Source organism: Phyllopteryx taeniolatus, chromosome 19 (assembly GCF_024500385.1).
Source record: "Phyllopteryx taeniolatus isolate TA_2022b chromosome 19, UOR_Ptae_1.2, whole genome shotgun sequence".
NCBI classification, from domain to species: Eukaryota; Metazoa; Chordata; class Actinopteri; order Syngnathiformes; family Syngnathidae; genus Phyllopteryx; species Phyllopteryx taeniolatus.
Genome location: NC_084520.1, coordinates 14,463,799 through 14,488,877, shown reverse-complemented (window position 1 = coordinate 14,488,877; position 25,079 = coordinate 14,463,799). Strand labels below are relative to the sequence as shown.

Genomic DNA, 25,079 nt, shown 5'->3' with positions numbered 1-25,079 from the left:
AGCACTACTTTTAAAGCTTTGGCCTGTGTAATAGAAGTTCCTTACCTCATTTTAACATAGTTCCTTGGCACCAAAATGCCAAATGGTGGTGACAAAGCCCTGTCTAATATGGAAGTAGTGCTTTGGCGCTATCTTTTGGTATCTTAGGACCTTTTAGAAAGGCTACCTAAACAGCAAAAAGGGGAGTTTTTCAGCAAATAACGGACAATAGGTTGAAAAATGAATGTGCAATTCATGAGTGGTGAATCAAATAGGCACGGGAACACTATTCTATATTTTTTATTGACATACTGTATAGCATATATATATATATATATTTAAAAAATGCTCAGTGAAGTCTATTCACCATTTGGCCTACATCTGTTTCAGAGGATCCCAAGTCACACCTCTCCAGCCCAAGCATGCTCTCAGCTCTCGATTTGTCACGCTTACTCTAGGCGCGTCCTTGCACCTGCTCCATCAGTATGCAATCCACACCACGCACACATGAATAGTTAACAGCGCCTAGTGTGGGGATTAAGTGAACAGAAAGAAATAAAATTGCACCTTTGAAAGATTATTTAAAACAACAGCGAGCTCGTGTGCGTGGGTGTGCTATTTGGGCTAACGTGTGTGTGTGCGGAGAAGCAGGTTTCCTCTCGTGCTGTCACAATGCCCCCACAACCTGTTACGGGCTTAATGAATCTAATTATCACGCGGTTGCAAGAGTTAAGAGCCAAATCACCTCTAAACATCAAAGCTTTGTGACTCATGGGGAGAAGTGGTGTGATCACACGCGGCAATATGTCGCTTTGTCTTGCGCCATTACGGAGATGGAGATAACGCGCTAATTCATGCCAAGAGAATTGGGATAAATCTGGCCTTGTTGCGCTGATTCGCGCCGCGCGTTCTGTTCAGGAATCTCTAGCGCTAGCGAACCCGCAGCTGTCAGTTGTACATTGAGCGATGCCTCTATTACTTCTGGCAAATTGATCCGGCGTTAATTCATTGCAACTCCACAGGCACAATCCTTAATCTTGCTCTTGGAACTGAGAGAATGTTTGCAGTTTGCAGCAAAGACACACACATACACACACAAGTGGGTTCTAAAGGTAATCTGTTCTATCTGATTCAACTAATTAAGGAAAAAGTGTTAAGTTGGATAACAATCTGAAACTCTTTAATGACCCAGTGATCTCATTTAGATGATTTATTTTTTTTCTGTGTGACTTCGCTTTCGAACAAAAACAAGAAAAAAGTCTGCAGTCTTTGCTAAAGCTTTACGATCTTAGTCTTGAATTCCAACGCACTGCACGAGTTAATGGGATGCCCTGTACATTCGGGGTGTTACTGCTCCAATCGTGTCCTGGAGGTGACAGTAGAGTGTGTTTTAAAATGTTACCTGTACCTGTGGTCAAAAAGCGAAGCGTGGAGAGTCTTTTTCGCTGAAATACACGTGTACACAATCAATGGGGTGATCTTTGCTAACAGCGTTTCAAATATCCACACGCTCTTCTGTCCTTTTTTTAATATTATATCATAGCTACAGCAGGTGGGGCAAACCGCTTCTTCCATGTCAATTACGGCATGTTGTTTGTGGTTGAATGACAAATACTACAGTAGTTTAGTGGCGCCTCAATATTCTATTTCCCGATAAGAACACCAGGGTTTGAAGCTTATGGGGCGACGTGCGCGAGGGTCAATCGCCTGTTGTGCGGGTGTGAGTCGCCAACTGTGATTTGTTCACGGTATCCAGTTGAGTCGTGACCGGCCGTGCCCCTCAGTCTGTGGCAGGCTTAAGTGATTCAGAATGTTAAATATTCTGAAAACTAACCAAAGGAACAAGTATACATGCACAAGCCATTCAGTATGTCAAGCTCAGAGTGGTTTATGGAAGTACTGGTGGATCAAACATCCCAAAATAACATCTTTCTAGTCAACACCCTGAGAGAAAACACTGCTTGGGCAACGTTGAGGACTGCTATTTAGAAGTGTTTGTCATTGTCTCTAAACGTCTCTGTGATGTGACATGTTTTTTAAAGGCATGCGGGACCACCGTGAACAGACTCTTTAACGTAACTGGTGGCAAAGTGGGAGACTTAAAAGGGACCCTGAGATTGAACGTCAGTCAAGCTGGAGCGAACCCATGAGCGAGGACACTACAATCGAGATACAACAGTGCAAATGAGTGTAGCGAAAAGAACAGATAGACATGCACGCAGGACAATTAAAGCGGCAGACGCTCAAACGACCTGTCAGACTGAAGTGCACGCAAGAGCAAGGTAAAGCCTCTATGGATGGACAAGGAGATAGCCACAGTCAACAGGACAGGCAGGCAGATTGACTAAATGCACCACTTGCTTCTGAACAAGAACACGTTGTGTACGCTCTTCTGTACAAATCATTTTTAGCTTCGGAATTTCAATCAAAACTGAACTTTAGTCTCTTTGTAAAGGCAGAATGACACCCCATCCACATACCTGACCTAGCTGAAGTCACACAGAAACCATTTGAAGGCTAAAGGTAAAAGGACCCTATACTTAAAAGGACACATGGTTATTGAAAAACTATCAAAACCAAAATGTCAGGACACAAGATTCTTCTGGTCCCCTGCTGGTCTCATCAAGAAGGTTAGAGAACCCCCACTGACTCTGACCCATGTCCCCTCCCGCATTGGCCGCTACATGTTCTGACTTTCTATTCCTCACACAGTTTGTCTGATGAAACTGCTCATAATCTTTGGACGTTCTGCAGTATTAGTAGCTGTGCGGTTTGTTTTTTTCTTGTTGATTGTGGACACCAGGTCACTGAAAGCTTGGAAACAAGCCTGATTGCGATTTGACCCCTACAACTGATGCGCCGTTGAAGCTCGGCTGTCAATTGTCTACTAAAAATTGGGGACAAAGGACAATGAATGCTGACAAAGATTGATGAAGTGGAGTGGTGAGACAAAGAGCTTTTGATTAAAGATAACAAGGAATAGAATCTTCTTCCTCACAGAGAAGTTTGTCAAATGGGAATAATAAGCATTGAAAGAGGTGATTATCACAGGATTAAGCTACTTTTGCGGAATCACCTCTTTTCATTGTATTGTTGAAAACTTTTAGTCCCGCTCAAGTTTGCTCTGTATTTCGACAGTGCCTCCACTAAGGTTCAGGGCGACTCTTAAGCCGTTTGATAGTCGCCTTTGGCAATTACAGCAGTGCCGTCAAGGGCAAGGTGGCGGCATGCCGAGGCGGAAGACAAAGGTTGAGGCGCTGACTGCTTGACAGAAAGCCAAGAAAAGAGAGTCGCTTTGAGAACCCGTGATTGACAGACAAAAATGAAGATGTGTCGAGCAGATGTGGTGGAGTGGCGAAAGGTACGATACGGCAAGACAGGAAAGTTCTACAGAGTACAAATGGCCTCTTTGATACTACTAATGGCCGACTACTCCCGGAGGGATTTGATTCAAATGAAGCATCACTGGATAGGAGCTATTGGTCAAAACATTTAGAATGCTTGTCAACAAATATGAGGTGTGTCAGAAGAATTCCAGGATTGTTGTCAGAAGAGATATACTGTACTGTATTTCAGTAGAAACTACAAGTTTGCCCTTTTGAAGTCATTGCCTTGGAGTCTAACTCACTTTGCCAGCCTTCTTTGCCACGCCTCCACCCGCTTCTGTAGAGAATCTTCCGGGATCTGCAGCTGCTCTGTAGTCACGGATCCAGGTCCGATAAATAGGGAGGTTGCTCCAGCACGATTGATCTGAAGTGTTGGATGCTCAAGGCCTGTGAGTTGTCCGGCCCCAATTCTAGCCTCTTCTTGTGCACTGAATGAAACAAACGCCGCAGAATCTATTTTTTCTAGATGTGTTGGTTGATCCTCTGGCCCACATTGATGGGGAAAGCTTGTGGCTTAGGAAACAAACAAACCAAAACTTTGGCTTAAAAAATATACAATATCTTTGTACTAACCAATGGCATAGTATTGGAGAACAAACTAATGAAATAGCATTTGCAGTCTTGTCAATATATATCTTGTAGGCCTTTGGAGCCAAACCGAAGCATTTGGAGATCATTTAGAATTCTTCCCCTACTCCAGGATTGAAAACAAACTCTCTGTCCACTTCACATGGACTAAGAGTGGAGTTACTTCTCACGTCACACTTAAATTATATTGTAATGTACTAAGTTTTAATTTATATAGTCTGCCATTTGGGAACCCGACAAAAGTAAAGGTTGCTCCGAAGAGATCTCTGTGTCTTCAGTCTGGATGTAAATGAAGAAGTAGAAGAGAGAAAGAGAGAGAACCGTGAAGAGCAACATAAAGAATGATGACAACAGGGAAATATGATGGATCATAAGGAAAGGATGCGAGGAAGAGACGAGCTCGTATGCGAACAACATAATGACTGAGACAAAACAAAGTGGCGGCGGCAATAAAGAAGACATCCAGAGAGAGCCGGTTTATCATTGCCGACATCTATCAACACCCTCATTATTCTGTCTTTGTTACCCACACATCCTACATACACAGTGAGGGCATGTACACCATAATGTGAAGACAAAAAAAAAAAAAATGAGGGATCTCCAAATTCACCTGTCATGTTTCAATTTTCATCAGCGTGCCGGTGTTATCAGTATAAACCCAGCTTGGTCCGGTTCGTTCGTGTGGTCCGTCTGGCGTCAACGCCATTCGTGGGCAAGAAGTCTTTGTTGTGCGTCTGTATGCATGCCGCTAACGTGACACCATGCTGGCTTTAAATCTTCCCAGTGGCCTCAGCTCATGTCAATTAGAGGCTCCTCCTGCTGCTGCTGCTGCTGAAGAAGAAGGAATAGAGGCGTCGATAACGACTGTAATACAAGTCTGTCGGATTGAAGAAGCGCTGGAATGCAGTTAGATCAAAATTGGGATGATTGGAAAAAAATGTTTTACAGACAAATTCCAGGGCTGGAAGAGCAGGTCCATACAGTAACTTCATTTTTGGTAAAAAAAAAAAAAAAATCACATTAAAGGTTCATATCGCGGCACGGTGGCCGACTGGTTAGAGCGTCAGCCTCACAGTTCTGAGGACCCGGGTTCAATCCCCGGCCCCGCCTGTGTGGAGTTTGCATGTTCTCCCCGTGCCTGCGTGGGTTTTCTCCGGGCACTCCGGTTTCCTCCCACATCCCAAAAACATGCATGAATTGGAGACTCTAAATTGCCCGTAGGCATGACTGTGAGTGCGAATGGTTGTTTGTTCCTATGTGCCCTGCGATTGGCTGGCAACCAGTTCAGGGTGTACCCCGCCTCCTGCCCGATGACAGCTGGGATAGGCTCCAGCACGCCCGCGACCCTAGTGAGGAGAAGCGGCTCAGAAAATGGATGGATGGAGGGTTCATATCCTGATTGGATATGAACCATCTACTTTTCACAGTGTTAGAACAAAGCAGCTGTTCCTCAACTCCATGAACAGTTGAGAGATTTTCAGATGGTTGCTTCACTTTATTCATCATCAGACAGACGTGTGCCGTCATCTACGCTGTTAAAACTAAGTACAAATGAATAACTTATCAACTGAGATCAGGACAAAATACAGTAAAGCAAAATGACCTCATTCCGTTTGCCAAGGTAATCTAAGACTCAAGACCTCAACTCTGTATCGTCAGTTCTGTAGTTTTGATCTGTCCTGGACATTGTTTTACCATTCCAAAATCTCAATCTTTCGGGCTCTTAGCCATTCTATGTGATATTGTCTTAAAAAAGCTTTGCTAAAAATGCTTTGTGACATGGCAATGACTACTTGTGTCGTATATAGAGATTAACCTAAAAGCACGTCATTTACGCCCCCCTCAAATTTTGCCATGTTATTTACAGACAAAGTAGTGTATGTTGAACTTTTGTAGTAAGTAATTTGCCAATGTCACATTGAGTCTAATTGGACTGTTCTATTTTCTTACTTCTCTCTTGACATTTGAGAGTGCGTGCGCCAATTCGTTGTACAAACCCTATTTTTGCATTACGGCAGCCACATTCTGTCTGACATTTATCCACTGACATATGAATTCATAATCGAACAACAATTAGTCGTAATTTGCTGAAACACGCTGAAAATAAAATGTTTTTTTCCCCCCTCCATTCACCCGTAGGATTCCGTTTTGTTAGAGCACTCACACATCAGCTGTCTACTCGCTGCCACACTTATCAACATTTCGGTGAGCGGAGGCGTCTTTGAACTGCTTTGGCACAGATTTGTTCGATACCTGTAAAACAATTATTGTTTCCCAGCCAATACTCACTATTTCTCAACGTTGTTTTTTTCAACAACTTTTGAAACCTCCTCAGTGTATTTTTTCCCCTGTTAGTTGTTTGTAAATGTATAAAGGCCTCTGCAAGACCTTTATTTTATTGAGTGCAGATCAGGTGGCAAATGTACTCACAGTACTGTACTTAAGTAGAAGTTGTTGAAACTTGTGTAAAAATACATTGCCAAGACATCGATCAAGACCACGGGAACCCATTTTGACAAAGTAAGGAGTAGAAAGTACAGATATCTGTTTTCAAACGTTGGATGTAACAGTAAAAATTCTTCAGAAAAATACTAAATACTGCGCACAAGTGAAGTACAGATACCTAAAAAAGAGCACAGTATTTGCACTTTGTTACTTCTCACCACTTCAGATCATGTATAGGAAGCTCGGGAGGAGGGCAGGGAAGGGGGTACATTGGACGTACTTGACAGATTTGAAATCTCAGCTGACTGCGGCCGAGCCCCCAGAGGAAAGAGGAGGCCTCGAGTAACGCGTATCCATATTTAATGTTGCTAAAGGCGGCTGTTGCTCGACTGATGTGTTCCCAGGTTTCCGCTCGTGAGCGAGGAAGCTGCGGTCGGAACCCCCGTGGGAGTCATCCTGGCGGCTGCTGTCAATCAAACTATTGTGTACTCCATCGTCGAGGGCAACGAGGGAGGTGAGACCGCGCCAAGCAGTTTATGTGGCAGCATCGCTTGGCTGCCTTCGCCAATTTGCATGACCGCTAACTAAGTATAGCTTGTGAGTTTCTAGCATGTAGTTCTGTGTACTTGTACATGACATTTTGAGGTTCATTTGAGGGCAGGAGGAGGTGAAAGTGTGTGAAGCAAATGAAAAAAGCACCCAGTCGAAAAGCTTTTGTATTTTCGCACAGGGAGGCAGCACTTCATCATCAAGCCGCTAAATAGCAATTAGTGTAGAGGAGTGGTTCCAAACCAATGAGGGGTCATCAGGAAATTATCCAAATTCACTTAATTTTTCCAAAAATGTACAAAAAACAATGTCTATTTGTTATCTGTCGATGCCAGTGATGTATAGTGACAGGCAGAGCAATTAAATGTTCTTCCAATGTACATAATTAACCTGTGTATCCACCTGTTGCCATTTATTCGACAGATTAAGAAAATTGAGACAAGATCATTATTTCAGTTCGAGTACGTGCCGATTGTCAGATTCTAATGCTAATATGTGCTGACACTTTTTTGGCCGTTGCTTGAAAAATGTGAGAGCTTCATCCAGTCAAGCTGCCAAGTCACAGTTGGGGAAACTCTGTGGTGGGCGGTATTATAAAGATTTGTCGAATCGTGACGCTACAATTTGGCGATCGTCCGATCGGATTGCTCACGGACACATTTTTAGTAATATTTGAGATAACTAAAGATTTCCTTGGTTGTTTGATTTCACACTTGATGGGTGGGCAGGCACTCCAGAGAAGCGGCTATTTGCATACAAGCTATTAAAAAGACAATTTGTGGTTCAATGAAGTTTAGTGATTTTTACCCCATTGCTCCTCGTTGATTTGTGAGTCTTGTCTACGCTGCTGCATTTTAGGTTTATTTAGGATTCTCCTGCAAAGCTTTGTGACCATTGTCTATGAGAAGTGCTCAGAAAATACAGTTTACATTTACACCTTAGTTCTTATATATTGTCTCACTGCTTCCTCCATTGCAGGTGCGTTTGCACTAAATAACAAAACAGGACTAATATCCACAGCCAAGCCGCTGGACTACGAGGCCAACTCCAGCTACGTTCTCAAGGTCGAAGCGGACTCCATGAGGGTGGTGTCCTCCAACCTTCGAGCTCCTTCGAAGAGTAAGTGAGTTAATTTAGGCGAACCTTCCTCCTTTCAGGCAGGATGGGTCATAGCGACCGTGACAATTAACTCCAGGCCGGTGTTTCACTGTCTAATGAGGACATGCGAGCAAACACGTGGATGCATGAAAGCATCCACATAAAGCCTCCATGTCAGGCACTCTTTGCCCTTGCGGCCATTTTCACACATTAGCAGCCTTTTTGGCAATTAACCCTGACATGTTAGCATAGCCTTGTTTCTTGCAATGCACTTGAGTTTGGTACAATGAGAAGGACGGCAGAATTAGAAAGCAGAGTGGGAGTAAGTCATAAGTTGGAAGTTTTAAGTCTTAAACTCCCGAGTTACCGTAGCGAAAATCAAGCAAGTTGAGTCAAGTCATACAATAATGCGCACAGTATAGCCACTTTGCACTCAGTATCTGTACAGTACTTCTATTACACTTTTTTTTTTTACACAGTTACACTTTCACAATACACATTTCTAAAGGTCCCAAACCAGTCTCCGTATTGTCTATTACTTTATTGTCTTCTCAATTAAACACACAACCGGCATGAAGCTTTGTTAGCAGTTAGCTAAACTGTGAGGTTAGCATAGCTTACCTGTCTTTGTGGGTCAAAGTTAGATGTAGTTGTTGTTTCTTACCTTGAGATGCAAAACTTGCTTGTTGCTTTTCTTCCACCCCCCCGATTTTATCAAAGACTTAATCCTTGAATCCAAATGTAATCCTCTTCGGAGCTCCCTTAATAATATTTACTTCGTGAGGCGGCCTCTTGCACTCCGCATCATAGCATACTGGTAGGTTGCCAGGATCGCTTCTGTTAGATTAGAGACTTTTTGGCCCCTGCAGTGAGACGGTACCCACAGGGGGAATCTAGTTACACTGCATTCTGTTAATTGGCAAACAAAGAATGGGCCTTTCTGTGTGACAGAGGCACGAGTGGGAAGAACACAAGCTTGTTGCCATCTTGTAATCGACGTCTACATGCCAGCAGTGTTCCCCTGCTATATCTCGATTCATCGTTTTCTCTCCCGCTGTATCACATTTTTTTTAGAGAATCGTTTTTTGTTTGTTTTTACAAATTTTCATCCCATACTTACTGTAATGCCTTCCCATGTGAGAAAGGAGAGCCGCTGATGCAATTGAACTGTGAACCACAGTGAGCATACTCAGGCAGGCCGAAGCTGCTGTTGGCCACAGCTCTCACCCAGACACTCACACTCAGGTTGGCTGACGTTGCATGGCAACCCATCAGGGCCCGCCCCATAAAGGCACATACATTTACAAAGACACTACAATACAGTTTATATGTTTTTAAAAGTGTGTGGGAGGGGTAAATCTGTTTAACTTTTTTTTTTTTATATATGGTCTCTCTATCTCTCAGAGTTTATCACGATAAAACAACATTGTTGTTTTTGTGTAATGAATGTGACATTCTAATCATCAATCTAAAAATGTTTTGCCGGTGCTTCTTCTTGTTGTTTTTTCATTAAACAAAATGAACCACAATTATGACTCACCTTGCAATGTTTTCCTTTTAACGATCCTCCATCTATGGATTCCTTCTATCTTTTCCCCACGAGTGCAGCTCGACACCTCCCAATTTGCATGCGTCTTTATTGACGCTCGGCTCCTTGGCTTTCTTCTTTAATTATAGTGTTTACCACATGCTGCGCTCGCTTCATTTACACAATTTAATTCTTAAGTATTCTACAAGGAATAAAGCTCTGCATCATTATGTTCATTAGCGACTCTTCAATTCTCATCAGGCCGCGCTCTTAATCAGGCAACAAATCAATAGCATTCTAACGACACGGTGCTCCCATTTTCTAACTTACCGTATTTTCACGACCATAAGGTGCACCGTATTAAAAGGCGCAGTCTCAGTTACGGTGTCTAGTTCTGTATTTAACACATACATAAGGCGCACCGCATTATTGGGCGCAGGCATGGTAAAACATACGCTAGCTTAAAACATACGGTAGCATGCATGCACGCTAAAACATGCTAGCGTATGTTTTTAAAAAGGCAGCGGGAGCAAAACTGAGTTGAGTTGTACTTTATTGAAGTATTTAACAATGTAAACAGTGAGTTCGGTTGTACTTTATTGAAGTATTTAACAATGTAAACCGTGAGTTCGGTTGTACTTTATTGAAGTATTTAACAATGTACTCACGTTATTTTTTGATCAATCCTCATCCACAAATCCATCAAAGTCCTCATTTTCTGTATCTGAAATGAACAGCTGGGCAAGTTGCCATACAAATTAGCATCTATTTGTCAGTGGGGGGTTTGGTTTTAGACATTCAGTGGAGACTTTTGAGAAAGGGAACACCGGCTTGATTTTTCACAGGTTTGAAACTGCATTTTCAGTGGCAGCTTGTCAATACAGGGCGATAGGGTGCCGGCCCACCGCTGCAGAGTCAACTTGAAAAGAGCAAAAGTGGAAAAGTGAAAATATTATGATTAAAACATATCATAAATTGTCTGTGTCTATTTTCAGATGAGTAGGATACATAGTATACAGTTAATGATGAGTAAAATTGCTTTATTTGTCTCATTTTATGACGCAGCCTCCGGTATAGGGTGTTTTGATGTTTTCACGTTGACTCTCATTAAATGTTTGACATGCGCAGTCGGTAATTCCTTGCGTACTGAGCAAAACCTTTGTTTTGTGGGGACTTCCAGCTGCCGTGAGCATGGATAGAAAAGGGAAGGGTTGCAGTGGCATTTTCAGTTTAGACCAAATGTAAACATTTTGGTGTTGTCACCTCCAGCCACAAAAGGTAACAGCTGCCGAGTTCCTTTTTGCCGACGTGATGTTCTTTGCCAGCAGGCATTTAAAGTTTTGAAATTTGTGGGAGCCTCTTTTTTTTCTTTCTCCTGCCGTTGGATGTCAAGTCGCACCGCAGGTCTCAATGGAGGCTTATCTTTTATGGTGACAAGTGAATGGAACGTCAAAGTCGGGCCAGACCGGCTTTCAAATGTATTAATCTGCCACGTTGCACTTGCTTGATACTGTCCTTTGTAGAGCTGTTGTGATGCCTGTCTTTCTTATTCCAAACTGATTCCTCGATACGTTGCGTGTGCGTGTCAGGTAACACGGCCGTGGTGGTGATCGACGTCCAGGACGAGAACGACCACTCGCCTGTGTTCACCACCTCTCTTTACATTGGAGGTGTAGCTGAGGATGCCAAAACATTCACCTCTGTCTTGCAAGTGCAGGTACTCTTTCCACATGTCTGCATGGGTCCATTTTTTTTGGTTGGTGACTGGATTTTAAGTAACTCCACTCTTTTCCCATTCAATTTGAGGGGTTCCTCACATTCCAGACACGGTTGCAAAAAAATAGTCCGATTTTTTTTTTTGCTTTGACATGTGAGCAAGAATTTGAGATACAAGCGCTGCATGGTGGCACTAAATTCAACTCAACTCTCTATCTTTTTATAATGTACAATATTATCGAGTGCTAGTTTCCTTATTAAAAAAACACACCATTCATGTCAATGGGCAAGCAGAGATACCAGTGTTTCAAGTTATGAGTGAGGTCGTGGAACAAATTAAACTTGTATCTCAAAGCACCACAGTAATCGTAATGGGTCTAGTTTTTTTTGTAAGCTACAATCATGTCTGTTCATAGCCAAGTTGATCCAAATTCACCATAGTAGTTTCAGAAACTGCATTGGCTAACCTAGTTTAAACAGAATCAGATCAATTTAACACAGAAAATCCCCATTTAACATATTCAGATGTTTGTATCTCTGTGAAATGTTTATCATATCATGTTGTAATTTGCATCTGGGGGTATATTTACATTCTCTTCCATTGAGTTCTGAAGCAGGATTAAACTTTACCTCCTTTTAGTTATTAATATCCGAGCTGGTGTCTCAAGGGATTTCACCAACTGGATCATCACAGATCTCGCAGAGCTCTTACATTGCCGTGTTTTTATATCCTTTTTTTTTTTTCAAATAATGCGGTTTGCTCACTCAAGTCTCCAAACCACTAGGGCATCCAGCTAAGTTAATTGAAAGTACATAGTGTACAGTGTACTGCGAGTGCCTGACATTTATTTAACCGGCGATAATATTCAGTAACACGATTGCCTGTGAGATGATCTCTCCATGCTATCGACTTCTGCTTATAAACCTAATTGGCGCATCTCTCAGCTGTCTCAGAGACGTTCACATCACAGTAAACAACGACGCCTTTTTTGGTACTAATAAAATAACTTCTAAGATGCAAAATGGGTCGTGCCTCCTCTCTCCTTCAGCCTCCGTTTTGGGAAGTATAGCAGCATGTTTTAATGAGCCCAGATGCCACGTGAGACTTGTGCGTGGTCTGTGGCAGGCAAGCTATGTGCTTCAACGTTGGATTGCAGTTTTGGGCTCATTCTTTGCTATCCTTTGCTGTATTTAATTGCAGCCCCGAGTGAGAGGAAAGATGAAACTCTAATTGCAAATGACATTTTTCTACATGGATATTGAAAGCTCAGACAAACCCTGACTCAACCTGTTTTATGGTAAAAGTCTCCCTGCTATGATGGTGACTTAGTCAATACAGGAGGGGGCAGAATAGGTCAGGAAGTTGATCTAAATCACTCGCATCCTTAATTGAAAAATGTAATTAAAATTTAATTAAGAGTCGATGAAGGGTTGGAGCCAGCCAGGCCACAGTATACAGGTATACCTATTACTGACCTTTTTCAAGTCAAAAGCTGTAAACGATATACCGAAGACCTGACGTTTAGTAGCATTTGACTCTTCTTTCGAGCTTTAATTATTATTTTTTAAATCCCAGCAGGCTGGTGTTACAAGCCCCGATGGAAACCACTCTACATTGGATTTGCAGGGGGAAAAAATATTTATTTATTTTAATGTTAAGGAGGGTTTGATTAAATTGCATTGCTTCAACAAAGAAAACCTAATGTGAATTGTAGAGGCTCGCATAGAGAACCCTGTAGAACCCCACATTTAATTCTCTGCATGGTGACACAATTTTGCATTGCACCCTGAAGTGAGAACAATAACAGTTCAGTGTCATTTGTTTATATACTTTGAAAAAAAGTCATTTTGACAAACTCAAACATAGGCAACTACGTTCTTTACGCCAAAAGCAGAGAAATAAGGGATTTCATTTGAATCAAAGGACTTTAGAGAAACCTTCATAAAGCTTGCATGTGGCATGCTAATCTGCAAAGATTGTTTGTATCTGAGCAAAGAACTCTCTTAAGTGGGCTGCTAGAAAAAGTCCTTAACTAAAGGGCTTAACTAAATTGTATTTCCTAAAGCAAGAAAACCTGATGTGAATTGTAGATTCATCCATTTTAAAGCTTTAAATCTTGTATGTTAGATTTCACAAGCTGCTTCTATGATTCCTGGGAGGGTAGTAATGACTTGTTCACATGTCATGAAAGGTGAACATGTATGGATTAGTGCATAATAAAAAAATAGTTTTAAGTCTATCTTTGTGAACCTGGCTACTGTGCTGAAAAGAAATCTGGGCTCTGTTTTTCCATTTCTTCTATAAAACATGACTCTTGGGCGGGAGTCTCCCAAATCTTGCCAGATTAGACAGATTCTTCCCAGAAAAATCTCTTTTACTGTTACCCCCTAGTACGCACTACCATGTACTACATCCGTCTCTACATAATGACAATGTGTGGCCTGCAATTCGCACACCAGAATCGTTTGATCCAGCTACAATAGCCATGATTTAATTAATTAAGTTCCAAAAGGATGATGATAACCATATTAATGCCGGTAGTGATTATGATAATATTGCTGGTTGAAGTGTGCTCATGCTCATGACAGCATCAACTGATTGTAATCTTGCAGGCCCTGGACAAAGACACCGGCAACTACAGCTCCATGACGTACCGCCTCATCAATGCCCCCTTGGCCGGGAAAGACGCCAAGGAGAGCAAAGACGGCTTTGTCATTGAGCCGCTCAGCGGCGTGGTCAAAACGGCCATCATGTACCGCAACATGCGGCGGTCCTATTTCAGGTTTGAGGTTGTTGCCACGGACGACTATGGAAGAGGACACAGCAGCAAGGCAGAGATAGTGGTGAGTATTGGCGCTAGTGTTAAAAGGGTATCTATACTGTATGTATGATTTAAATATATCAATGAATCTCATTTGTATTTTGTCATGTGAAGGTGTCAGTGGTGAACCAGCTGGACATGCAGGTGGTCGTATCAAATGTCTCACCGACGTATGTGGACAAAAACAAAGACAAACTGCTCAGGTAACTATTATTGTGCAGATTTCACACCATTTCTAATAATTTAACCTTTATCTGTTTTTTTTTCCTCATGCCATTCTAAGTAGATTTAACATTAAGCCATGTGTGTTTAATTAGAGTGCTGTCACTATCATCTTCTTTAACACGACCCCACTGTGGTGATACTAAAATCATGCTCATCAACTCTACATTTCACTAAATCTGTTTAAATCTCCAGCACAATCTGAAACACTTATTTCACGGAAAGACATGAATACAAAGCGCAACATGTGTGCTTATGATGTATTTTTACCATGTACAATCGCACAGCCTGACAGGAGCTTGATAATGGTATTTTTAAGTGCAATACACACAGACATAGAAACACACCTTCCCTGCTGTGAGTAGGTGTTTCACAGGGGCAGGGATCAATGTTCCACAGCAGGTGGTGTGCCCTTGCTGTCAGGATTCAAAATAAGTTGAAAAAAGGCCTGTGTGTCTGTGCGTGTGCATGTACATGGGTGTGTTCCACTTCATTATTCTAAACATGTAGCCTGTATTCAACCAAAAGAGGTCGATTTTTCCTTGCCAGTATTTTGGAGCGCTACGTTCAGGACCAGATTCCGGGAGCTAAGGTGTTCGTGGAAACTATTGGTCCCCATCGCCATGGCGATGGACTGGAGCAAGAGGACTACTCCAAATCGGACCTAATGATATACGCTATCGACCCGCTGACAAATAGAGCCGTCTCCAGACAGGAACTCCACAAGTAAGAACAATGCAAGCTGATAAGTGAGACGTTCACTTTACGTTGGCATCACTTCGAAATGCTCATTTCTATGCATCTTTGGCAAGGTTTCTTGACGGAAAACTCCTGGACATCAACAGAGAGTTCCAGCCCTTCATGCCCCCCGGCGGGCGCATTCTTGAGATCCGAACCCCAGAGGTGGTGACCAGCGTGAAGAAGGCTGTGCAGACTGTCGGCTACACAGAAGGGGCACTGTTGGCCCTGGCGGTCATCATCATCATCTGCTGTGTGCCTGCCATACTTGTTGTCGTCATCACCTACAGGCAGTAAGTGCACATTCTTTTACCTTCGCCGAACAAATTAATATAGGAATCTGCATACCTCAACTCAAATTTATTTATGAATAACTTAATTTATATAACTTCATTAACTGCATTACACTTTTATGTTATTAAGGTGGGCTTAACTAAATTGTGTTGTATAAAGAAAGCAGACCTAACGTAAATTGTAGAGGCCTGCGTACAGAACCCTGTGGAACCCCACTTTTAATTGTCTGTCTTCATTTTTTTATGCACAGTGAACCTCCATTTATTGCAAAGAATATGTTCCAGATCCACCCAAGATAGGTAGAAAATCTGTGATGTAAAGAGACCATGTAAAAAACATTGTATATAGTTTACCCCTCAGACACACCTATTTTAAACAATCAATCAATCCATCCATCCATTTTCTGAGCTGCTTCTCCTCACGAGGGTCACGGGCGTGCTGGAGCCTATCCCAGCTATCATCGGGCAGGAGGCGGGGTACAGGAGGAAACCACAGTGCCCGGAGAAAACCCACACAGGCACGGGGAGAACATGCAAACTCCATACAGGTGGGGGCGGGGATTGAACCCCGGTCCTCAGAACTGTGAGACAGATGCTCTAACCAGTCGACCACCGTGCCTTTGAGACTTGTATAACATCACTTTGATGAAACAAAAAGACTCTTGTCCACAAACTTCAAATAAGAGGGAAAGCATGCTTGGTTCAAGCTGTTTACTTTTCACACCCAGTTGGAGTTTACAGTACAACTCACACATAAAACAAAAGATTCAGACCTTTACATTATACAGTGGTGTAAAACCCCCTAAAAACTACTAAACTTAATATAGTACTGTACATTACCCTCAAGATTTCCGCCACAGTTACAGTGTGTCCATTTTGTATCCCATGTGGCTGTGAGTAGCATACACACACACACACACACACAAAAACAGACACACAAACACACATGTGTTCTGATCCTCTTCACAAGTGAAGATAATTAACTGAGAGTGCGCTCATCAAGCATGTGGCGATCCCTAGACTTTTACCTTATAAAACGTCCAACGTGGAGCATTACCCTCCTGGTTAACAGGTATTTGGGTGATTGACACTTCAAGGATTTACTAATCTGTCTCTCTTTCTGCTCTCTTGTTCTCTCTCCGCTGCACCCGCCTTCATTGGCAGATTTAAAGAGTGAGTACAAGTTTCATATGGAAATTTTTATGCTAAAACTCTTTCCATTGTGTTGGGGTTTTTTTTCTCTCTCTGTTCACTTGAAATTCTATTCACAGGCGATTAAGTGCCCACCTAGGCAACAGTTGCAACTGTAACCCCTAACCATAAGGACATTTTCGCTAATCAGAAACCTGAGGAAGTTCATTTTTTTTTTTATAAACAAACAAAAAATTTCCCAAAATATCTCTATGAAGACTGTGTTCAATAAGAACTGCACAAAATGGCTAAAAAAAAATGTTTTCAGTGATCATAACCATATGTTATGTATAATTGCCGTGCAGAATGCACTGATGCTCCAATTTGCATTAAGTTCTGTATTTTAATTAAGCAACTGTAACAGAATCAGGGCTGTTTTCTTGGCCACTGTAATTGATGACTGATTCCCCCCCCCTCCCCTCGTAGCACATGATGAAGATAATTAGTGGTAGTTGGCATGCGTGTAGCGAGGGATTTTGTGCCACTTTTGAAGGCCGCTCTAACTTCAGATCATTAACTCTCTGTGCTTCCTCTCCGCAGACGGCAGGAAGAGTGTGCCAAGACCGCTCGCATCCAGATGGTGCTGCCGAGCGGCAAACCTGGAGGGGTCACCGCCAACAACCTGTACGAAGAGCTGGGTGACAACGCCATGTAAGTGAAGGGTTAACGTTGCCTGTGTCGAGACGGCAGAATTGGAACTACCCCATTCTGTAAAGCAGTGGTGGGCAAACTTTTTACACCGAGTACCACCTCCAAAAATGCTTGGCTCTCCCACTACCACCATAATGACCAGCATTAAAACACAAAATAACGTCATAGGCCTAAGTGTTCATCAAAAATGTGGTTTTATCCCTAAAGGGTATATTTAGTATTAATGCTACCCTTTGAACATTAACACTGCAATATACAGTAGCAAAAGAAAAAAAAAACATTCCTGAAATAATAATTAAATCAGAACTATTTGCTCATACGTTATTAAATTTCGACTTAAATGTTCTAAAACAAACATTCAAAAAGTCAAATGTATTGTACTGTACTTTAAAGTTAAATACAACTGAAGTGTACTTAAAAATGTACAACTATGCTACGTAGTTTTGGCCATTGTGGAAGGAGTATGGCAGCAAAGTTTGTCATTTTGCTTTATAGCGGACATTTTAGGCTCCTTTATAGCCCGTTTCCAGATTTTTTTTTCCCGATTGTAACCAACAATCAAAAAAATACAACACTTCGGCACATTTGCAGTGCATCTGGAAAGCACAACACTTGACTTTTTCCACATTAAGTTATGTTACAGCCTGATTCCAAAATGTATTTCATTCATTTTATTTCCTCAAATGTCTACAAACAACACTCCATAGTGACAATGAATGGGAATTTTTTTTTTTTTTTAGAAGTTCTGACAGGTGACATGGTCCCACAGCACAGACCAAGCATGAAGTTAAAGGCTTTTTTTTTTTTTTTGCCCCAATAAGTTTTTCACCTTTAATTATGTGCTGACAATTTGTTGTGTCTCCCTTCTATATCTCCCCACCACACTGTTTAATGTAATCTCGGTGCTTTCCTCTGTTTCAACGGGTCAGACGAGATTCGAACAACGGCCGTATGCAGCGAGGCCTTATTAATTTTCATCCACAGATTTTAACAAGCCGGCCGCAGTCTTTGACGCACTCAAGGCGCCGCGCGAGGTAGTTTCATTTAAATTTATTTTCTGAGGCACAAAGATGAAGTTGCAAGGAAGCCTTTATCAGCATTCCACGCATCAATGCTCTCCTGTGTGCTTTGGATACGCTTCCCCACTCCCGTTAACATGAGGGCCACGCGTGTGCTAGATGGGGCCCACTCATTTCGTGCAGGCAGCCTTAACTTGCAAAAAAAAAGAAATACACAGAGATGAGATCATTGAAATAAATACAGCTAATAATCTAGAAGGACCACCACGGGCGATAATTAGTATTTGTAGCTGTGTTTTTGTTTGTAAAGTAAGCATGTTGGTATTTTTATGGAACATCAATGAGTTCAGCGAGGCTGGCATCTCGCAGAGTCCAAACAGTTCTTTCTTTTTCAAAGACTAAAAGCAGGCCAAGTGCAGAAGTTTGCACATTTGTAATTGAGGTCCATTATCAAGCACCTCAGACGACTCTGCTTTTTTTTCCCGTTAGTTGCCCACGGCGCTTGTCTTGCAGTGCTTTGCGTTGAATGTGTATTTTCAGTTTCATGTATTTTGAAGTTAGAAATCTTATTTGGTGTTGGTCCACCGTCAAATTTGGATTTTTGCTGACTATCTTCTCAAATGGCTGGAACTGCACAAAAACAAAAATGTTCCACAAATACCTTATAAAAACAAATGAGGTCGGTATCTTTTTCTTGTCTGACTTTTATCATAAAAGTCTACACCAACAAAAAAAACTTGCATTCTCTGCACGCTATTCATAATGTTGTTGTTCCTATTGCTGCTCTAATAGCACTTGATCTGGCCCAAGAATGAACACTGTGTGCTATAAATGCACAGTACATTACTTTGGTTTGTCTAATGTTCTATAGCTACTCAATGATTAAACTCCATCTCTATCTTCCATAATGCATTTATAACATTCGAAATATGTCTTCTACTAAATGTTAAACATATTTCATCTCTCCATCTTCCTGCCTTTCTGCAAAACTGACAGACAAAAGTGAGTCAAATGTTTAAAGTGCTCTTTTCGTGCCTTAGCTTTTGTGCTTTGGAGTGGTTAGCGCTCCACGTAAAAGCTTGTACGGTGGAAACGTGCGTCGCGCAATGTTGAATAAACCTTTCAAGGTGGAAGCCGGCACTTTGGAAGTCTGCAGAGTTTTGTTTTTGCCCTCCAAGAAGTGATTCAGCAAGTAGCGGAGAGTGCATTCAATCAGTCATTTGTCAAAAGGAAATCTGCAGACTCTCAGAGCACGGCGAAAAACCATTGATCCTTCCTTGCTGTCACTGATAGTTGTGATACAGTGACTTGTTTGTAGTGCACTGCTTTCAGCCGACAGTGTTTGCGGTCATCATCCCTTAGCAATGATGTTAGTCGAACATTATTTTATACCCTTCTCACTCCTCATTGTAACTTACTCCGTTGAACTCCTCCACCAAGGATGTTAAAGTGGATGTTCACCCTTATAGATGCCCACCTCTCCAACACCTTGCATTAATATTCATCCATATTATTTTAGCAACATAATGCCCCATACTTTAGCCTTCACGTCATCTGCAAAAGTTGAATCGAGAACACCCTGACTCTTCTGGGCTGTTGAAGACGTTTCACCATTAATCCTAATGTCTTCAGTTCAAGTTCAATTGATCTCTGGTGGGTATGTCCACAGGGGAGTGGTCACACGAGGACTGTTGTTGGTGCTAGGCGTGGCTGGTGAATGACCGTTTCACAAACCAAGCGGCTGTTCAGCTGGCTGGCGGGAAAATGGCTCGTCATTGGCCATTTTCCCGTGGAGTGAGACAATCCTTGTGGGAGAAATGTGAGGACGTTGTTGTACTAGTTATGGCGTAAGCCTCCTCCTCTGTTTTGGAGGAGTGATCGTCTTCAACAACCTGTTGCCTCGATTCAATTTTTGCTGATTACCATGACCTGGATGACTAAGAATCTACAGACATTTCCTTCATGTCTTTCCTTCTTCCATTTCTACTTTTTCCTCCCCTGCATCGTCGCACCAGCCACTCTGTCCACAGCATCGGAAGTTCGGATGAAAGCGATCGTCAACGCCTGATCTCCGATTTCGCCACCCGTGCGATCGCCGCCCATCGGCAGTGTGTCGCGAACGGAGGAGTGCTCAACAACCTTCCCAAATCCGAGTCCAGCATCACCTTTCTCTCCGATGAAAACCCCCTGACCATCAAGAATCCCATATATCACGAGGATGGCACCTTGAGCAGTCCAGAGACTCTTGGACGAAGCCAGAGGAGGCGAGACCTTCTCGGGCACTTTTCCCCTTCCAGGAAAGGTCTTCGAGAGGCCTGGTTGAGGATCAGCTCTCCTGGAGGCGACGCGGGATTCGGCGGGTACAGCAGCAGTGACAGCGGGAGAGGGTCAGGGGGCGGCCACAGCTGGACTCTCCCATCGAGGTTACATCGCAGAGACATGTATGACGCCTTGAGGAGGCAAGTGGTTATGGATCCTGTGCAGTGGGAACTGGAGCTCCTGAAGGCTGAATTCAAAGAGAGCAAAGACGCCGGCCTCGATTCAGGATTTGAGCACGGGTTGGATTCGGATCAGATGGTGAGCCTGAGCATTGAGCCCAAGCTTACCGTCAAACAACAGGCCCGACAGTTCGAGCAGCAGGCCGTCCAAGAAATGAGGCAAAAGCTAAGCAGAGATTTACGAGCTTCTTTGTCACCCGATATTCTACTTTCCATTTTCCCAGACTCCCCTCAGCATCCCAAGTGCATCTCCGCCCCTAACGTTCCAAATGTCCAGCCTAGAGAGAGTCCCCCGAGTATCATTGTCACCCAAACGGATGGAGGGACGCCTCCACCGAGCCACAAGCCAACCCCACCTGTGTTACGACGCTTCGGGGCAAATCTGACAGAAAAGCAGAGTGCGGAAGACAGACTTAAGGTGCATTTAGACATTATCCCCGATCCTCCTTCCACTCCACCGCCGCCACCACCGTCTGCTCCTGCGCCTTCCCCATCACCTCCTCCCTGCACCCCTCCACCTCCCATCCACCCATCTACTCCTCCTCCTCCTCTCCCTTCAACACCATCTCCCTCCGGCCGACCTCCTCTGCCACCACCTCCCCCTCCGCCACCTCTGCCTCCCCCTCTGTCGCCCTCTCTCGTGAGACCATCCACCTTTGTGCTCCCGTCATTTTCGGAGGCGCCGGCCCTGCGACCCGTGTCCCTCCGACCCACGCCGCCACCCTTACCCGTAGAACCGGAACATCCCCGCAGGGAGCTAAAAGGCATCTTAAAAAATATCCAGAATATCGCAGACATCGAGAAGTCCGTAGCCAACATGTTCAGCCAGATCGATCAGAAACAGATTCCTCTCATAAAAGTCATGAAGAACCGTGCTTCTTCTGATTCTGTGGACTTGCTTGACTCCTCGGACATATTAGCTGGAGGAGGGGAAGTGGAGGGAGGAGAGGGAGGCCAAGTGAACCCTTCACCTCCAGAGATCCAGCCAAACCCAAAATTGAACTCTATCGTGGTAGAGCTCGAGAAAAGATTCCCCCCTCAGTCCACGGTCCTCTAGCCTTCTCCACTCTGATATGGAGCACATACTCTGGAATTTGATTTTACATTCCCAATCTTAACTTGGTTCTTTTGCTCCTTTAAGAAAGAGGATCACATCACATCCTATTGGGCCCTAATGAGCTCACATAGCCAGTAATAATCAGATGTAATGACAGGTTTCACATTAAATAGGAGTGAATAATATCAAGAAAGCCTTTTTTTAATGAACCTAAACTCTAAGGAGGAATTATTACAAAGCTTGCTGCTCACTACAACTCTTGACTGGCTTCAGACTATCATCAGCTAGGAGCCATTATTTTAATCTCAGTTTCTCAGTAAGTTTTTTTTTTTTTTTTTTTTTTAAACTGTGCACTCAATGAGCCTTCAGTATCAACATCTTTCAAACTGAACTGAACAATTTCACATGATCTTCTGTCATTGTACTGAGAGATTTGCTGATTACGTGGCAACCGTTTGTTGTTTTTGTTGGGTTTTTCTACAATTAGATATAAAATGTCAATTGCTCCATGGTTGTGCTTGTGACATTATTTTTTCTGCTTTTTTTTTGTGTCCAATGTCCAAAAGATCTATCGACAATAAGCATCCATTCTTGTTTGCGGTTTCATTTTAGCCAACGCATAAGTGCATTTCAACACTTTTTTTGCGCAATTATGAAGGCAATTAAGATGAATCTCCTTTTTTGTGTCTTAGTTTGTGTTATTCTCATCTTATTTAGTAGTGTTGATTTATGTAAAATGATGTAATGTAGCGTGGCATTTTTTTCATTACAGCCTGTGTGTGAGCCTTTTTACAATCGTTTCCTATCGGGATCAATTGCATGAGATGTTTTTTTTTTTTTTTTGTCAATAAAATTTATGGCCCTCAACTACAAGAACATAATATCTTTTTTTTTTTTTTTTTTCTGGTACATAAGCAGAGTTTGGAACAGCGACACTTTTAATATTAGAATTATAAATCTTATTTAAGCCTGTTTAGCGTCCTGTTAGTTCACCCAATGTGAATTTTCAATATCACTTCACATAAGCGCCAATGGTACAGCAGCCAGCTTCATATCTATCATAGGATATAGCCATATCCTATTTTTCCCACATCATCATATTTCTCCTCAAATGGAGGGAGAGAAGCAGGGATGTTTTCATGTTGTGGTCTTGTAATGTAATGTGCATGACCTTCACTTTTACTATACAATTGACAAAGAAATTAATAAATGAAAAATTGTACCGGCATTACCAGATTACTAGCAACCTTTTATTGCTCAGCGACTATTTTTCTTAACGTCTTCCATCCATCCATTTTCTGAGCCGCTTCTCCTCACTAGGGTCGCGGGGGTGCTGGAGCCAATCCCAGCTGTCATCGGGCAGGAGGCGGGGTACACCCTGAACTGGTTGCCAGCCAATCGCAGGGCACATAGGAACAAACAACCATCCGCACTCACAGTCATGCCTACGGGCAATTTAGAGTCTCCAATTCATGCATGTTTTTTGGGATGTGGGAGGAAACCGGAGTGCCCGGAGAAAACCCACGCAGGCACGGGGAGAACATGCAAACTCCACACAGGCGGGGCCGGGGATTGAACCCGGGTCCTCAGAACTGTGAGGCTGACGCTCTAACCAGTCGGCCACCGTGCCGCCTCTTAATGTCTTTATGTCTCAAAAATGTTCTTTGTCAATTGACTGTCTGTTGTCGTACTAGAGCAGCTCCAACTACCGGAGACAAATTCTTTTTTTTTTTTTTTTTGGACATGCTTGGCAAAATAAAGATGATTCTGATTCTGATAGAATATAAGACTTTGCGTTGTGTACAAGGTCACGTTGCCTCTTGATTGCTTCACTGTCGACCTGTACAGTCGGTGATTGCCTAACACAAAAGTATGTTGAGGTCGCAATAAGTGGATTGAAAAAGTTTTACCCTGTTACCCTTGGAAAGAATATGACAGTTTGGCAACGTGCTGTCGGACTATCAATGATTAATTAAAGCACATGAAAAATCAACATGGTCGAAAATGAAAAATGTATCGCAAATCCATCAAGCCGAGATCCAATCGTCATATTTTCAACCAATTCTCTTTCAGGGATTTTTGTTCCCCGTCAGAGGAAGAATCCTTTTTGATTTGAAAATTTGATTGACAGGTAAAAGGTCAAAAGAATGACTATGTGTATGAAAATGAAAGAAAAGGGCAGAAAGAAAAATGATGACAGACGGAATCGCGCGTTTTAGGGCATTGTAGTCTATGTTTTGAAGAAAATAATAATGTTTGCTCTGTTGTGTTTCTCTGTCACGCACTCACACACACACTCACCTACACACACACACGCTGCGAGACAAGGTGGAGAGGATATAAAAGAGTCAATCATTCCAGGTGTGTTTGCGACAGAACACAGATTGTCTGCAGGGTTTTTGTCTCCAGAGCACTTAATAATGTGTCTGTCAGAGCAATGAGGGCACAAGGATAGACTTATCTTTCTCACACACGCGCGGACGGCGACAGTGGCTGTTTTTGGATGACCTGCGAACCACCTTTTAAAGCAGCCATTCATCTGTTTATCATCCCTTCTTCATGTGCTCCCTGAGCCAGCGTCTCTATTTTTCTTCCAATTGCCTTCCCACTCATTCAGACATCTTCCATCTTGCCTTTCACACTTTTATTCCAACACATAATCCCATCTTTTTTTTCTTTTTTTTTTAAAAAGCCCCATATAGCGCTAAGCCGTCACCTAAACATCCTGTTTGTGCATTTGTGGTCCATGGAACAAAATCTAAAGTGGCAAGTTTTAGGCTTTTTTTATTTTTTATGATGTGTACAGCTTTTACACGGCAGTAGTTCATCCAATCAGCATGTTGGTGGTGCCTTGAGATACTCCCCATCAAAATGAATTGAAATGCCATTCGTCAATTCCAGCCTCCTCCAAAAAACAAAGTAGCACTCAATAAATGTACTTGAAAAAAAACATACAGTACAGTAGTAAGATAAATTAAATGAAATGTAAAGAATTAAACCGTTTTTGCCACATTTTTTGCTCCAATTCAATGGAATCCAACACTGCAACACCGATGCTATTTGATAGCCGATCTATGGCTTTTTTGCATTGTTTTTTTGTTTTAGCATTATCCGAGACTGACTTTATTAAAGGCAAAGTTATGTGGTTGTTTAAAACACACAATGTGTAACTGTCTTTGTATTATGTTTAGTTTGACAGTAAACTTCAGCTGGGAATGGCATTAAACAGTTGGTACCCTCTTTTTTTGAAGAATTGTCTTGCTCGCAAGTCAACGTAAAAAAATTTTTTTCCAAACTAT

At 42.5% G+C, this 25,079-nt stretch overlaps 1 protein-coding gene across 1 annotated transcript in view; it reads left to right on the top strand.

Annotated features, from left to right (window-relative positions):
• LOC133469362 (protocadherin-15-like) overlaps nucleotides 1-25,079 on the top strand; it is a 131,873-nt gene that overhangs the window by 98,367 nt on the left and 8,427 nt on the right. The window contains exons 27-35 of the mRNA XM_061756312.1: nucleotides 6,803-6,912; nucleotides 7,926-8,066; nucleotides 11,163-11,290; nucleotides 13,903-14,133; nucleotides 14,226-14,314; nucleotides 14,883-15,059; nucleotides 15,146-15,364; nucleotides 16,529-16,537; nucleotides 17,096-17,206. Of these exons, the coding sequence (XP_061612296.1) occupies nucleotides 6,803-6,912; nucleotides 7,926-8,066; nucleotides 11,163-11,290; nucleotides 13,903-14,133; nucleotides 14,226-14,314; nucleotides 14,883-15,059; nucleotides 15,146-15,364; nucleotides 16,529-16,537; nucleotides 17,096-17,206 (1,215 nt within the window). The remainder of the gene's footprint in view (nucleotides 1-6,802; nucleotides 6,913-7,925; nucleotides 8,067-11,162; nucleotides 11,291-13,902; nucleotides 14,134-14,225; nucleotides 14,315-14,882; nucleotides 15,060-15,145; nucleotides 15,365-16,528; nucleotides 16,538-17,095; nucleotides 17,207-25,079) is intronic.